The sequence below is a fragment of the Equus quagga genome, chromosome 3, assembly GCF_021613505.1.
Source record: "Equus quagga isolate Etosha38 chromosome 3, UCLA_HA_Equagga_1.0, whole genome shotgun sequence".
NCBI lineage: Eukaryota > Metazoa > Chordata > Mammalia > Perissodactyla > Equidae > Equus > Equus quagga.
The window spans coordinates 50,953,630-50,970,979 of NC_060269.1; the positions used below are offsets into that span (position 1 = coordinate 50,953,630).

Genomic DNA, 17,350 nt, shown 5'->3' on the forward strand with positions numbered 1-17,350 from the left:
AGCATTTTAGGATTTTTCAAAGCCTCATTATTTGTTGTGATCTGTGTAATATTTGGTACTCTTCTGTTAAGAAAATGAACAGAAAAATCTTGTCCTGCATTTGAGGTCAGGGATAGCATGGACAAGACTTATTTGTGCTGTAGGCACATTTTTGCAAGGTATTTGGAGTCCCTTTTCTGGATATTTGCCGCCTTGTGTTTGAAAAAGATCTTTAATTTATTAGTATTGCCTGCCCCACCTGAAGGACTCATCATCTAAAATTTTTTTCTTGGTTTTCTTACTATTTGGCTTGATGTTTAAAGATAAGAAATAGGTGAATATAATATTGCCTAAGGATTATTCTATTGCTGACATTGACATATGTAATTTTCATTGCAGTTCTCTTTATTACTTCTGTATGTTTTTCTCTGCAGACCAGATACTTGAGCATTTTTTGATTTCATTTGTTTTTCTCTTAGTGATATTTACAAACTTTCCTCTGTAACTTTCAGACGGAAAGAGGATAGTTACTGTTTTTTTGCCTCTTCTTTACTTCTGTTTCTTTGTCAGTTTTATAATGAAATAGTTGTCCCCTCATGGGGTGTGTCTGGTTTCTTCTTCCAGAGGGTTGAAGAGGAAGCATTGGTCAAGAACAGCAGTGCTTGCAAAGATTACCTCATTGAAGCTATGAAGTATCATTTGCTGCCAACAGAGCAGCGTGTATTAATGAAGAGTGTCCGGACCCGACTGAGGACACCAATGAACCTTCCCAAAGTAGGATCTATTGTTCATACTTGTTATTACCTCATCTGAAAGGCCTTTAGTGAGGCCGTTAATATTTTTACTCATATGAATTTCCGTGCTTTATTGTTTTAGTTTCCCTGCAACAGAAAATGTGCCTAGGAATTCATTGTAGTGTATGTAATTTAACTTCTGTATTGATTTTGTCTTTGGAGGGTAGGGATTGTTTGGTTCGTTTAATCTTTATAAACTGCATGATGTCACTCTTCTGAAACAGAAGGCAACTGGTTTTTGTCCCTTCTGAGCTTTATTAGCTCTAGTTATGGTAGAAAAGAAAGTCAGACTAGATGGAAAGATTTCTGTGTGAGCTACGTGTTTAGATAATAACTGAAAACTGAGTAGTTTCACAGAATTACACATTAGAACTAAGGATGGTAAAGAGCTTGTTCAGTTCAGTTCCTCCCTCTGCCCTGTTGAACACTATTTGGTGGTTCACCCACACATCGTCTGTAGCCATTTCAGTGTAGATTTCCATATGTCTTCCCAGATCTCCAGTGTTCATATTTTCCTGTGTGAAAGTTCATTTTCTATCTTTGACTTTTTAGTTGAAGCCATTCATGTTTTACTTATTTTAATTTTTCTTACGGAATAACCCCTCATTTCTGTCCCTCTGTTTGTAGTACCTTTCTGCTCCATTTGCGTCTTTATGGTATTAAAAGACCAACACTTTAAGCACCATTTTGTGTATGGTCTGATCAGAATGATCCATAATAAAATGCCTTTATTTGCTCATTTATTTTTAGCTCTTGTGTGTGTTTGGGGCAATGATGGATTAAGAAATAAGAATTAATCTGTTATCCATTGTTCTCTTATGTCGTCTTTAGTTATTACTCTATCCTTTCCGTTAAATTATGTCTTTTCAATTTTTTCATTTTAATGCTTTTACTTAGTGTCTTTTCAAGTTTTATTTTTGGAATCTACATTTTTAATTGCTTCAAATCTATATTGGTATTGTTTTTCCGTTTTGCCCAGTGTTAACAACAGTTCTCAATTTAGAACTAACTGTGGATTTTGCCAGTGTGCTATTTACTCCTGTTTTTCTAGATCATTAGTAAATATTTTAATTTAGAATGGACCTCAACACTCTTCCTGGTGACACTTCATAAGAAATACCCACTCACTGACATTATCCATTAGTAGAAAATTTCAGTCCACATGATTATGCTTATTATCTAAGCCAAAAATAAGTAATTTGGCATATAATGTCCAATGAGATTCAGGATCAGACAGATTCAAATTTGGCATGATTTTTTTTAACATCTCTCTGCGTGTTACTCATCATTTTGTTGGCTTCTAGAAGTTCGAATGCTTTTCTCAAAATATTCTAAATTTTTATTGAGAATTATTATCACTTAAAAGATATTTACAAGGCATTCACTTCCTATCCTGTTTTGAAAATTGGTATTTGCCTTTTTTAAATTTTCTGATCTCTCCTCAGTTCTCCAAGATTTTTCAAAAATAATTGTAAGTGGCTCAGTAAGTACATTAGCTAGTTCCCTTAACACCTTAGTATGCATGCCATCTGGGTCTGCTGATTTTATAAATGTTTACATTTTCCAAATACCCTTTTACCTGCTTTTATAAGTAGCCATCTTTATAAGTCTTCATTACTTCATATTTGTCCATATTATTTGGTGTCGGTTTTTGTTTTTACAAAAAAATAGATTTATAAAAAGGGTTCATAGTCTTAGCTCATTTAAACTGCATTTCTTTTTATGCTAGTCTTTCTAACTTCCTTCTAGATAGTTTTATCTTTAATACTTTTTAGACATTTCATCTTTGTAAAAGATCTCTTCTTAACCTGTGTATTCCCTCTTCTGGCATCTTTAGCTCTGTTGCAGAGACCTTTAGAGTGAAAACGAATTCTCTTCTAATTTCTGGAATAAACGTGTCACTTTTGAAAACCTTCTTTGGAGTTATTGGTAAAATCCTGTCAAGTATTTTATTTGCTTTTGTAGAGTTGTGATCATCTGTTCAGTTGACATTGTTTCTGGGCTTCTCTGATTGTGGCTTTGGAATGGCCCTTCCAACTTTCTTAAGTTGTGGATTTCTAAATTCTTTAGCCTTTCTTTTGTGATGTGCATGCTGATCCATGAAGGTTCTTTCTTCTGCTCTATCTAGGAGGCTAGGGAGGAGAGGCAGCACACATGGCAGACCGCAGTGAGCTACACTGTTGCTTTGACTTTGTGTTTGCATGATCCTTTCTCAAAGTTTATCTATCTGCACATATTTTTGAAAAGGTGCTTGTGTTGGATGCTCTTTCAACAGCACTATTTGTCATTTTAGAGTGGTTATAGTCAAGATTAATTCTAGGTCTGTAGGCAAGAATGAGGCAAAGATAAATTTTTCATGCTTACATATTTCATGGTAATGATGTGTTTTTTCAAAGGAATGATAAGTCAAATCAGACAAAATGTGGTAGTAGTGCTGAGGAGAGTACTGTAAGGTTTTGATACCATTTCTACCAAGACAGTGACTTAGTACTTTTTATATTAGGCTCTGATTCTGTGGACTCATACCACTTTGCATGTATGATTCTTTTTATAACTCAAACATTAGTTTTGCATCTTCAGTAAACAGTTGGGATTGTGCAAGGCGCTTTTGGATTTGGACATCATAATGCCATGTATATTTTGCTCCTGTACTCTATTGTTAGCTTCTTTTTCTCTTTGGAATCTGTATTTTTACAAGTGCTGTCATATTATTTCTGTGTATATATTTTTCTATATTTTACCCAGGCTATCTATTGAGATTTCCAATTGGAAAATTATAAAACTTGACTTTTCAGGAGGCAGTTTTTTAACTAATATTTTAAAAGTGAAGAAAAGGAAAGAACAAAGTTTAGTTGACCTACATTTCAGGATGGTCACTTGAATTAGTTTAACTCCTATCCTTTGCCTTCCTTAAATATGTCACATTTAACTTTTCCATTCAAAAGGTCTTCCCAGTTTTCTGTTCCTTTCCATTAGAATGATAATAATTAGAATGATGTTTCTCAAATGAGGTCAGGTGTCTTTTACAAATAACTGGGGTGTCAGAGTCAAGAGCACCTCTTTTCACGATAATAGCACAGTCTCTCGATCTCATCCAAATATCCCTTGTCTTCCCATCAAACATTCTTTCTTGTCCTCGTTATCTCTGATTCCTGGAGTCCCAAATCCTCACCCTGTTTTACTTCTCTTGGGTGAGTAAAGGACAGCTATTCCTACCATTCTCTGTGCTCAGTGGCATGTTTTCCCTCCATCCTCATTTTGATGTGCAAAAGTGAACTATTGCATGGAAATCATGAAATCTAATAAACCAGTCTTGTTTCTTGACGGTTTTTTGAAAAGTATTCCCTTCAGAGTTTTTTTTTTTAATTGATCTTCATCAGAGATGTTAACCAAGCAAGCCCTTTCAAGTGTTGTCTAACTGCCAAGCAGAGTTTAGAAGTTTAAACACAGATAGATCCTATATAAATCCCTAGATACAGGGTTGATCTTACTGTCTATTCCACCTCTGTGGGTTTACAACCTTGCCCTCAGCCCCTTTGTTTTCCTTTGGTGATAGGAGAGGAGGGTATTGCATATTTTCTTTGTTTGTTCTTCCTTTTCTTTATTTGCGTTTAACACTAGAAGAATAGCAGATCTGAAATAAAATCATCAACGGTCTATGTTCAGTCTTCTTTTTACGACCTTTAAAGTTACTTCTACTCTCCAGTTAATAAATTACTAAAATAGACTTCTTGTTGGAAACTTGGTTTGCTCTGATTCACAATCATGCTTTCTTTGTGTGTACTCATCTTTCGATAGTTCCAAGTACAGGTAGGTCATTACTCAGTCAAGGTTGCAAACCTCCCCTTTTTCTGTTTGTGAGTCATTCCATCTTCTGTTTTGATTTTTTCTTTCCTTTGAACACCTGTTATTCTATCATCATCTCATCTTTTCCCCAAGGACCTTGCCATTCTTTACCATTTTCCATACATGACATTGTTAACTTTTATGTTCTTCTGATTGATGAGTGTGTTTTCACTGTCGCCAAAGACTGCCTGTTTGTACTCAGGAAAAGATAAACACATTGACTGCTAAATTCCATCTCTCTCTCAAGGTTCCACCCCCTCCAGGGAGCTTTCACTAAATTACGGCAACGTTCCATTTTCTGATCAGCAGTAGCAGTTAATGTCTACACTAATCATATAGCTTTTTGGTCATATGTAATTGTGTATTGTTCTTGAATTACTTCACGAGTCTTTTCTCTTTAGTGAGATCTATAAGCTCTTGGGGGGTAGAGACCTTGTCTTATATTTCTTATGTGTAACACGTAGCACAGTTCTGGATAAATATAGATGATAGACACTTAGTAAATAATTGTCAGATTGAGTTGAGTTGAAGAAATTTGTAGACCTCATTTATTCTCCACACTAGACTATTGTGCATTTATTCATTATGATTTCTAGTATCTCCATTATCTGTCCTATTAGGTTGTTTTATTTGTGGGGCATCAAGGGAGGTCTCTTTACTTGAGATCCAGGAATCTGTGCTTTCTTGTGAACTGCAATTCAATTACTCCTCCTTTTTCAATAGGATTTTTTTTCCTCTTCTTCCATCGTTCTTTTAATACCTTTCTGTCCTTTTCACCTCACCTCCCCACTAACATAAATTTCACTTCTATCTGCTCTCCTAGATTGTGGAGATCCAGTCCCTGGTCATTACAGAGCCAGGATCCAGTTTATAGCAAGCCCTTGACATACTGCAGCCTTGCCAGTGCTGACTGCTTGCTGTTTTTTGGCTTAAATACTGCTTTTGCTTGAAGGATCAGAAACTTATTTTAGTTTCTGAAATCCTTATTTTGGACTAAATGTGCTAGATAATAGAATTGTAGTTCTAACATGTGCCCCCTTTGTTGATGTTTATTAAATGTTGATTAGGTGGTTGTTTCCCCAATTCACCCTCCCATCTTCATCCTAACACTCTTCACATCAATGTCTTTGTAACACATTTTAAATCCCTGACTGTGCAATAGTTGTTTGTTCAAGTGCTTACATTTCTGCCCTTCCAGTTGATGGTGGTGGTTGGAGGCCAGGCACCGAAGGCTATCCGAAGTGTGGAATGCTATGACTTTAAAGAGGAGCGTTGGCACCAAGTAGCAGAATTGCCTTCCAGGAGATGCAGAGCAGGTAAGCATGATGCTGTATTGTCAGTTGCTTGTTGCTGGATCATTGGGAGCTTCTCTCTCAGGTCTTATTTTATTAGATAGAAGAATCTTTATTGGAAAAGCTTTGATTAAAATAGCTATGTGGTTAAATAATGATTCAGGAACCTCATAAACTCACAAGACATTGATGGGGCTACCTACTCTGTCTTCATCTTTAGGTATCTTTCGGATTCTCTAGTAGAAGGTGGAGTAGCTAGCGATTTGCTGGATATTTTCTTTGTTACCTTTGCAGAAGTGTTGAGAAAGAACTCTTTAAGTTGGGACCTTTACTTCTAGGAGAGTCCTGACTTAGCTATAAGCTGAAGTTGCCTTCTTCCAGGCATCCGTTTTACAAACATTTGTTGAAACAGACCTTATTTGCAATCAGAAAAGGCAGGTGCAGACTCTGAGGATTCTACCTGGGACTCAAACTTGAATCCATAATTCATAGCTCCCTTAGCAAAATGAGTTCTACGTGCAATGGAACATTTCTATCACAGTAGTGCCGTAACAATACATCTTGGAGATTGTTACATATCAGCATAGAGTTACTTCATTTTTTAAGAGCTGTCTGATATTTTTGGGGGAGGTCTGAATGTAGTATAATTTTAACTAGTTTTTAATATTATGTTTTAAACAATGCTACAATGAATTTCTTGTACATACACCATTGTGTACAGATGCTAATATATTTTAGTGAGATGAAAGTCTGGAACTAGAATTATTGATTCAATGGGTATCCTAAGGGGATACACCAGTTATTACTTTCACTAACAGTAAAATATGAAGGTACCAGTTTCCGTACATTCCCGACAGCACTTTGTAACCAGATTGGGTTTTGCCAATCTGGTAGGTGAAAAGTGTTATCTCATCTTACTTTTGTACTTCTTTTATTATGAAGAAAGTCAGACATCTTTCTGAATTGTTGCTTCCTGATTTTTGCCATTTTTTATTACAGTGTTTTATTGATTTGATAGATATATGTTAAGGAAAGTAGCCTTTTTGTCTGTCATAATGTGGTGTGAATATTTATTTGTATTAATCTTTTATCTTTTGATTTTACTTGTGTTATTTTTGCCATGTGAAAATTTTACCTTTTTATGAAGTTCTGTATATCAGAATTTTATTTTTTGACTTAAGAATTTGTTTCTTATGTAGAAAAGCCTTACTCCAAAATTATTTGTATGTGTGTATGCCCATACGTATGTTTTTTAAAAAGTTTTTATGTTGAAATAATGTTTCACTTACAGAAGAGTTGCAAAGATAGTACGAGTTCTGATATATTCTTTCCCTAAGATTAACGTCCTACATAACTGTGCTACAATTATCAAAACTAAGAAATTTGGGGCCGGCGGGCCAAGTGGTTAAGTTTGCGTGCTCTGCTTCCGTGGCCCAGGGTTTCGCCAGTTCAGATCCTGGGCATGGACATGGCACTGCTCATCAAGCCATGCTGAGGTGGTATCCCACATGCCACAACTAGAAGGACCCACAACTAAAAATACACAACTATGTACCTGGGGGGCTTTGGGAGAAAAAAGGAAAAAAAAAATTAGAATTAGTGTATTACCATTAACTAAATTACAGATTTCATGCATATTTTACCAGTTTTTCCGTTAATGTCTTTATTCTGTTTCAGGGTCTCACATTGCATTTTGTTGTCATATTTTGTTAGCCTCTTTTGATCTGTGACAGTTCCTTTGTCTTTCCTTGTCTTTCATGCCCTTGATTCTTTTGAAGAGTACTTGGTCAGGTATTTTGAAGAATGTTTCTGAATTTGAGGTTTGGTGTTTTCTTATGATTAGATTGAGGCTATTATGATTATTTCTGGTTATGTTAACCTTGATCACTTGATTAGGGTGGAGTCTGCCAGGTCTCACCCCTATAACAAAATTGCGTTTTAAAAATATGAATTTTTCTAGTCCTTGTACAGTTTTATTTTTTATATTCGTATCAAAAACATTTGGACTTTCTTTTGATATGAGAAGTAAAACGGGGTTTTGTTTTTTTAATGACTAGCCAGTTGTCCCAACATCTTTTATCAACTAATCTACCTGTCTCCACTCATTTGAAATGCTGCCTTTATCATATACTAAGTTTCTGTGTTCACCTGGTTTTATTCAAGTTTTGTTTTCTGTTCCATTGATTTGTCTTGCCTCATGCATCAAACAGAACAGTTTTAATTACTGCGCTTATAATATGTTTTCATACGTGATGGGACTAGTTATAGGACTAGAGGTGGGACTCATGTCTTATTTTCTGTCCTTCAGTAGATTTTTAACATTTTCTTTGTATGGTTCTGTATGTGTCTTGGCAAGTTTATTCTTAGGTATTTTATCTTTATTGTTATTGTTAGAAATGAAATCTTCCATGATATTTATAGCTGGTTTTTTAATTCGTATCTGATCCCTAGTAGTTTCCTTTACATTGCACCATAAGTCACTAGACTGGGTCCATTCCAGAGTATACTGTTCGTGAGTGAATTTTACCTGCATTGTGCCCTCATCCCCCACCCCTTCAGATTGGAGCTGATGCCCTTTAACTGTGTAATCTTAGGCAAACTACTCAGACTTCCGGGTGCTTTGGTTCCCTGTAACTTATCAGTTACTGATAACTTCCCTGTAACTTATCAGTTCTTTTAGTTCAATCCCATCTCCACCCAGAGTGGGGCAAACTCACCTCATAGACTGATCATTGATCATAGATTGATTCATTTTTTTTTTCCTTCCTTGTCTCCTGAAATACCCTAATACTTGGTAAGCATAATATACTGTCACTACAAGATAATGGATTTTTGTTTTGTTTGTAAAGAAAAGAAAATGAACATTGTAATGACCCAAATTCCCAGTGAGCATTCCCCAGTGTTACTTATGATTTTGGATACAGGACATTTTCATGCTGAAATATGCTTCCTACTCTGTCACTGCTCACTGGCCCCCAGGCCCTACCAAGAAATCTACCACATTTCCTGCTGTCAGGGGTGCTCAGGAAATCTAATGGTTACCCTTAATCATTTGCTAGTTCTCTGCCTACTTAAATTGTCCATTGCTCTTGACTGTCCTCAGACACGCTGGATTTACTAGCTCGTAGCTTGAGTATTCATTTCCTGATTGAACCAGGGACTGAAAAGTCATTCCTTTCCCTGACGGGGAGCTGCCAGCACGGGCAGCTTCACTGGAACTGTAAAGAGTCTTGATGCCATATGAAGGACTGCACAGCTATATGTATTTTGGGGGCTGAGGGAATAAGGCATCAGAGGGTGAGACAATAGAGGGCAGTGGTGCACTCCTCGCCTGGTGACGTCATGTGAAACGCTGCGCTAGTCAAACACTTGAGCTGGGGGTTGCTGTTCTCCCTCCTGGGATTCAGAGAACTGAGAGGCACAGTGCCTTGCCCTCAAGCTGGGGCAGTGACATAAACATTACAGAATTTAAGAACAACCAAGAATTTGAACAGTTTAAAGCAATGATATTGCAGACTAGACTACGTGAGATTTATGAACCTTAAAATAGATGTTATTTACTACAGGGGTTCAGGATCTGGAGGTAATCCCCTCGGGCTGAAGCTGTTCAGGGAACACCTCCTAGAGAGTGTGCAACTCTCACTGGGGCTTGAGGCTTGAAGAAAGCAGAGTGGATGGCGAGAGGAGCTTCTCAGATCAGGACAACAGCGTCAAAAAGCTGAGAAAAGTGGAAAGGTGTTTGAAACCCAGAGTCTAGCAATCCAGTTTCTCTGTCCAGGGATTCCCTAACATATCTCTTGGGGTCAGCACACTTTTTCTTAAAGGGCAAGAGAGTAAGTATTTTAAGCCTTGTGGGTCATATGGTCTCTGTCACAACTACTCAAGTACCACTATGGTGCGAAAGCAGCCATGGACACTACATAAATGAATGGGGGGCCCCTGTTCCAACAAAACTTTATTTATGGATGCTGAAATTTGAATTTCATGTAATTTTTTTATGTGTCACGAAATATTCTTTTCCTTTTGATTGTTTTTCAACCGTTTAAAAATGTAAAGACCATTCTTAGCTCATGGATTCTATACAAATAGCTTGCCAGCTATAATTTACCAACCCCTGGGTTAGCCCACTAACGTGATCAACTGGGAGCACATTATGCAAATTAAGTATAAACCTATGGAGTAGAAGATCCAAAATTGAAAGCCACAGGAGATGTATACAGGTTCAAGTAGTTAAAAAATATTGGCTTATTATTCAAGTCTGTAAATAAGTGTTTGAAAAAACCAAGAGTCAAAGTAGTACCTCAGCCTATGCCCTTGCATTTTTATTTTGGTGAGGAAGATTGGCCCTGAGCTAACATCTGTTGCCAATATTCCTCTTTTTGCTTGAGGAAGATTGTCCCTGAGCTAACATCTGTGCCAGTCATCCTCTGTGTGGGATGCTGCCACAGCATGGCTTGATGAGCACTGTGTAGGTCCACACCTGGGATCTGAACCTGTGAACCCTGGGCCACCAAAGCAGAGCATGTGAACTTAACCACTATACCTCCAGGCCAGCCTCTGTTGCATTTTTTAATAATCTTAGAAAGGAGGACAATGTAGTTGTTATATATTCTTGCTAATGCATAGCATTTCTTAAGACCTATTCAGTCAGGATTCTCCTAAGAGTAACATATTCTGACAATAGCTATAGACATATAGGAAAGCAGTCTTTAGATGGTGGTAGTTTGGTCGCATATTCATCACCTGCTTTATTTTTTGCAGGAATGGTCTACATGGCTGGGCTTGTTTTTGCTGTTGGTGGCTTTAATGGCTCCTTAAGAGTCCGCACGGTAGATTCCTATGACCCCGTGAAGGATCAGTGGACCAGTGTTGCTAACATGCGAGACCGGAGAAGCACTTTGGGGGCTGCTGTATTAAACGGATTGTTATATGCTGTAGGAGGCTTTGATGGGAGTACAGGTAATTTCCCTTTCGTCTTTTCTACATTGCTGTTAGAATTAACATAGCAGTGACATTTATGGAGCAAATTGTGGCAAAATGAGGAAGTATTTGAGTGTTTTAACAGGAATTATAAAGGTAAGTTAAAAAATTCCATCAAGAATTCCTTTATATTATGTAAGAGTGCTAAGTACATTTCTTTCTTATGCATCAGTATCAGACATCTTACCAAGTTTAAAAAGCTAATAAATGTCAGTAGCTTGGGCAGGAGCCCTCTGGCAAAGAACCTATTTCTGTTTATCATGTAATTGATATGTTTACATTCCATCATTTCCTCTTAATTTTAGCCCAATTTAACATACCTGAAGTATTTTTCCCTAATAATATATATATAAAAGAACAGTTACCTAAATTTTTTCTGGAGGGAGAAATGAAGAGCATTGTGCTTTATTACAGGTTTATCATCTGTGGAAGCATATAACATAAAGTCTAATGAGTGGTTTCACGTGGCTCCAATGAACACGAGGAGGAGCAGTGTGGGTGTCGGCGTTGTTGGAGGTAGGTGCTGACAGTTCTTTCAGGTCAACGTTTCCAGGTACCTACAGCTTCTTGATTGTTAGGAGCGGTTCTTCCAGTAATCTAGACACCAGGTTTGTTTTGTTTTGTTTTTTAATAAAGATTGGCACCTGAGCTAACAACTGTTGCCAGTCTTTTTTTTTTTCTGCTTTTTCTCCCCAAGTCCCCCCAGTACATAGTTGTATATTTTAGTTGTAGGTCTTTCTAGTTGTGGCATGTGGGACGCCACCTCAGCGTGGCCTGATGAGCAGTGCCATGTACGCACCGGGGATCTGAATCGGCAAACCGAAGCGGTTTGGAAGCGCAGCGCACAAACTTAACCACTCAGTCACGGGCCCGGCCCCCAGTTTGCTAAATAGACAAGCAAATGATTATTTAAAAAGGGGAAGTAGTGGGGCTGGCCCCGTGGCCGAGTGGTTAAGTTCGCGCGCTCCGCTGCAGGCGGCCCAGTGTTTCGTTAGTTCGAATCCTGGGCGCGGACATGGCACTGCTCATCAGACCACGCTGAGGCAGCGTCCCACATGCCACAGCTAGAAGAACCCACAACGAAGAATACACAACTATGTACCGGGGGGCTTTGGGGAGAAAAAGGAAAAAATAAAATCTTTAAAAAAAAAAAATAAAATAAAAAGGGGAAGTAGTAGTTACTGTGAAATTTTAATTATCCTCTTTTTAAAATTAGCTTGTCTGTATAAAGTAACCTATATAAGGCCCTCGCTCTCCCACCCTGTCCCTCTCCCCTCCCCCTCCTTTTTTCCCCTCTGTCCTTTCCTCCTTTCTCTTTCTCTCTCTCTCTGTAACCTGTATAAAACTGTTATCTGATCTTAATACAGTTGTTTCAGGAACAAATCACATGGCATATATGCAAGATGTTATATCTGGAGAAGGGCTGTTTAACATTTAAGAGATGAGTTGCCACAGTTACTTATTTTAGCCTACTTCGTCCCCCAACAGAGCCTAAGAAAAGCTATAAGTTTTATTTTTTGGTGTGGTTTTTTTTCATTTGTTTGGGAAAATTGGGGGAGTTCCCACCCCTCTACCACTGTGCATATAATTCTCTGCACTAACTTTTTTATAAACAGCTTTATTGAGATATAATTCATATAACATACATTTCATCCATTTGAAGTGTACAATTCAATGAACATCCATCACCACAGTTCACTTTAGAACATTTTTATTACCCCAAGGAGCAGCCCTATTCCCTTTTAGCTGTCACCCCATCCTCCCTAGCCCTCAGCAACCACTACTCTAGTTTGTGTCTCTATTTAAATTTTCCACCTCTGGGCATTTCCTATTAATGAAATCATCCAGTATGTGGTCCTTTGTGATTGGCTTCTTTGACTTAGCATAATATTTTCAAGGTTCATCCATGCTGTAGCATTTACTAGTATTTCATTTCTTTTTATTGCCAAATAATATTCCATTGTGTGTTGGTACTAATTCTTGATTTAACTTTTCTTTTTCAATTTACTAACATAACTTGATATTTAATTCTGTTTTCCAGGATATTGTTCACTTGCCAAACAGTATTACCCAAAGATATAAAGAGTGTATTTTCTGTTCTATCTGTCAGGTTCTTGATGTAAATGTTAACTTAATATCATTGTATATGCCCTGCAGATCTTCTAATGTGATTTGATAACACCATCTGTCACCATTAGGCAAGATCTTAACAGTTCGTAAAAATCAATAACACTTGAAAGGGAAACTCTGCTACCATAGAAGAAAATAGAAAATTTTCTGACTTAAAAAAATAGCTTTTGTTGAATTTGGCTTTCTTTGTGATTTGTGTTTAGGTCTGCTCTATGCTGTAGGAGGTTATGATGGAGCTTCACGTCAGTGTCTTAGCACAGTAGAGTGCTATAATGCTACAGCAAACGAGTGGACCTATATAGCAGAAATGAGCACCAGACGGAGTGGAGCAGGTGAATTTGAACCTCATTTAGCAATTGAAGCATGAAAACAATGCAAAAGAATTAAACAAGTGAAATGACTCATTGGCACCTCTTTAAATTATCAGAAAATATGTTATACACTGATTTTAATGACACACATATCTTTTGAATTATGCATGTAGTGGTAGTTGGCTGCACTTAAATTTCATTTTGAAAAATTTAATTGCTAAGTGCCATATTAAAGGCTGCTTCTCTCTTTCATTTAATTATTTATAGTATTTGACATTCATTTAATTTTTTGTTTTTAGTGCTAATTGGAAAACTTGCTTAATAATGAAATCTCTTCATGTCCATTTCTTAGAAATTTTGTGCTTTAATACTGATTTGCTTTTATCATGAAAGTTATTTTCAAAAGGATTATGTTAAAAAACTTCCCTCTCTGTGTTTCAACTACATGTTACTTTTTTCCTATTTGACCTCTCTTTTTTTAAGTTGAATATATTTGAAATACAACACATGCCTCTTTTTTTAGAATAATAGTTCTTTCTATTCATTTCCATTTCTTAGGTTGTATGCTTTAATATTGACCCTACTTTTGAAACAATTATTTGTTACAAGTCATTTGAATAAAACCTTAGTATGTTATAAATTTCTCATCCCTTTTACTCTACTATAGTTTGGTCTTTGTGTTTTCTAGGTGTTGGTGTGTTAAACAACTTATTGTATGCTGTAGGGGGTCATGATGGCCCTTTAGTACGAAAAAGTGTTGAAGTGTATGACCCCACCACCAATGCTTGGAGACAGGTTGCAGATATGAACATGTGCAGAAGAAATGCAGGTATCTAGTTTATGATTATGAAATTTATATTGAATTGTCCTTAAAGTATTACTGGTATCACTGTGTATTTCCATTGTTCTTTTACCGATCTGGGTTACCTAATAGACTAACTCTTTAAAGGCAGAAACTTAGGTAATAATCCTATATAGTCAGTGCTTACCATAGTGTGTGGAACATAGCAGGTTATCGTGACACTTCAGTTAAGTTATAATTTCTACTAGTGGCTACCTTTTTGGTGATGAATGTAGAGACTAAATTAGGGGAAGAGCCCTCTTTATTTGATGCTTGAATTCATTTATGCTTACCACAAACATTTTTTGTATTCCTAAGATGTCATCCAAGCACCTAAATTGAGAAGAAAGGATTATACTGGCCAGGAGAGGAGGATATTTGTTTAATTTTAAATGAAGAGAGGCAGGATCCATATAAAGTTGAAATAGCAAGCAACTTAAATGTCAGATTTCAAAATTTTTCATAAGTATGATAAGTTATATTATAACTTATAATAAGTGATATCAAGAATGGAGGAAAAATGGAGTAAATCTGAATTAGATTATGAACAGTCGTATAATACCTAGCATATCTGTAATAGGTTCTCAATATGTGTCTGATTGTGATGAATTAAACTGAGTGGACTAGAATCATGAAACACTGCAGGCGAATTTGTCCTTTTGGCAAAGTGATTTGGCTCCCACCTGCCTTACAGGAATTTTAAGTGGATCAGTGGATTAATAGAGTTGAAGTCTTTTGAATGTATATCTAATATATATCAAATGGATATGGGGACTGGCCTCCTTCTCTGCAGTGGGATGCCCTCTAATCTGTGAACCCCTAGGAGACCTGAAAAAGCTTTTTAGGAAAACATAAGCCCCTTACTTATCCCTTCCGTGATAGCAGAGTCATTGCGGGCAGCTGGGGGGCATTCTGTCTCCATACAGTCTTTTGGCATCTGTCAATGGACTAGAATTGAGATCTGCATACTTATACCAGCAGCAGCTTTGGGGAGCTTGTGTGGCAGCAATATTTGGCTTTTGCTTTTCAAGTATTTGAACTGCTGTAAAAAGTGTGAGTTTCCTTCCTTGAAGAGGCTAGAATAGTGACACAGTTGAATGTAAGTAGAGAAGATCCACTCCGTTTGCACAGAAGATACTCTTGCCTAGTGCACTTTTGAGTGCTATATAGAAATTTGGGCTCATTATTTTGTTATGTTAAAAATGTGCAAGAATCTGTTAATTATGTTAGTAAAACTATCTACAAAACTGCAGAAATCAATATGTGGGCTGTATCCTTCTGGATTCTTTGATGCTCTCTAGTACCAATTTATAATAGCCCTGAAATAAATATGCTTTAAAATCTTAAGCTGAAATAAAGAGCTTTTAAGACATATTTACCTTTTAACTCAGCAATTTTATTTCTAAAAATTTATATTAAGAGAATATTTGCAAAAGTATGTGAAAAAGTATGCAAGGAGGACCCTCGTTCATTTCAACATCATTGATAAGAGCAAAAGAACTGAAAATAAATATCCATCAGTAAAAGACAAATTATGGTATTATCATACATAGAATACTATTCAGCCGTTAAAAATCATGTGGATCTATGTTTATTAACTTGGGGAAATGTCCCGGGTGTATTGTTTGGTGGGAGTGGGTGAGTTATCATGTAGCACGTGTAGTACAAGCTACTTCAGGGTTGAAAAAAGAAGTGTCTGAGTATGTATGCATAAAGTCAGCAAGAGTAGAGATCAGAATTTTTTTGTGTGTGAGAATGAGGAAGATTAGCCCAGAGCTAACATCCATTGCCAATTTTCCTCTTTTGTCTGAGGAAGATTGGCCTTGAGCTAACATCTGTGCCCATCTTTCACTATTTTTTATGTGGGACACCTCCCACAGCGTGGCTTGATGAGCGGTGCTTTAGGTCCACACCCGGGATCCAAACCGGTGAATCCTGGGCTGCCAAGCAGACTGTGCGAACTTAACCACTATGCCGCTGGGCTGGCTCCGAGATCAGAATTTTAATTGTCATTATTCTCAGTGATAGAGGATTAGAGGTGATCTTTTTTCTTTGGTTTTTTCTAGATGTTTTGAATTTTTGCAAGAAAACATGAGTTTTTCTAACAATGAAATAAATAATATTGTTCTCCCCCTCATTTTTTCTTTTTTGCTGGGAAAGAGTCACCCTGAGCTAACATCTGTTGCCAGTCTTTCTTGTTTTTTTCCTCCCCAAAGCCCCAGTGCATAGTTGTATATCATAGTTCTGAGTCCTTCTAGGTCTTCTCCGTGAGCCCCCGCCATAACGTGGCAACTGACTGATGAGTGGTGTCATTCCGTGACTGGGAACCAAACCCGGGCCACCAAAGTGCCGAGAGCACCAAACTTTAACCACTAGGCTGTCAGGGCTGGCTCATGTCCTCCTCTTTTAAAGGACAGAAAAGAAGTAACTATTCTGTATAATAATTAAAATTCAGAATCATTTTTACCTTCTACTAATATATATTTTTCCTTAGGATTGCCTAAGAAACTGACTTTGGGAAAGTTACTAACTTCTTTGACCTTTTTCTTTTTTCTTTTTCTTTTTTTTTAAGTAAAATGAGGATTAAAATAGTTTCCAATCTATAAAGAAAGGTTACTATGAAGATTAAATGAAATCATGCATCTATAAAGCAACTACTGCATAAATGATGTGAGTAGGAGCTTAGAAGTGCTATTAGACTCTCACATATAAAAGGAATTCTTTCCGTGTTTACCATCTTCTCTTTTTGCTTCCTTTCAAGGAAATAAACATCTCTGGATAGGGATATTCATATTCATCCAAAGTTTTTAAATAATTGTTTTCTTTCTGCCAACTTTTTTTAAGGAGTTTGTGCAGTTAATGGTCTGTTATATGTAGTTGGAGGGGATGATGGTTCCTGTAACTTGGCATCAGTAGAATATTATAACCCAACAACTGATAAATGGACAGTTGTGTCATCTTGTATGAGCACAGGGAGAAGTTATGCAGGTAATAATTGTCTAATTTTCTATTATAATAAAAAAACGATTACATCATTATGATTTTTATATTAAGAATGTTCTGTTATGAGAAGAAAGTCTTTTCTCAAAGTATGTTTTCGTATTCTTAATTAATATTGATTGTACATTCTGAAATAAAGCACTAGTATTCTTTGATCATTCTATAGTCATTTGTATT

At 36.8% G+C, this 17,350-nt stretch overlaps 1 protein-coding gene across 3 annotated transcripts in view; it reads left to right on the top strand.

The window, feature by feature from the left end:
• KLHL2 (kelch like family member 2) overlaps window positions 1-17,350 on the top strand; it is a 107,844-nt gene that overhangs the window by 88,446 nt on the left and 2,048 nt on the right. For 2 of the 3 annotated variants that reach the window (XM_046656720.1, XM_046656722.1), the window contains 7 exons: window positions 604-753; window positions 5,818-5,935; window positions 10,673-10,870; window positions 11,306-11,407; window positions 13,225-13,353; window positions 14,021-14,161; window positions 17,018-17,161. In XM_046656720.1, the coding sequence (XP_046512676.1) occupies window positions 604-753; window positions 5,818-5,935; window positions 10,673-10,870; window positions 11,306-11,407; window positions 13,225-13,353; window positions 14,021-14,161; window positions 17,018-17,161 (982 nt within the window). The remainder of the gene's footprint in view (window positions 1-603; window positions 754-5,817; window positions 5,936-10,672; window positions 10,871-11,305; window positions 11,408-13,224; window positions 13,354-14,020; window positions 14,162-17,017; window positions 17,162-17,350) is intronic. The other variant, XM_046656721.1, reaches the window with a different exon arrangement.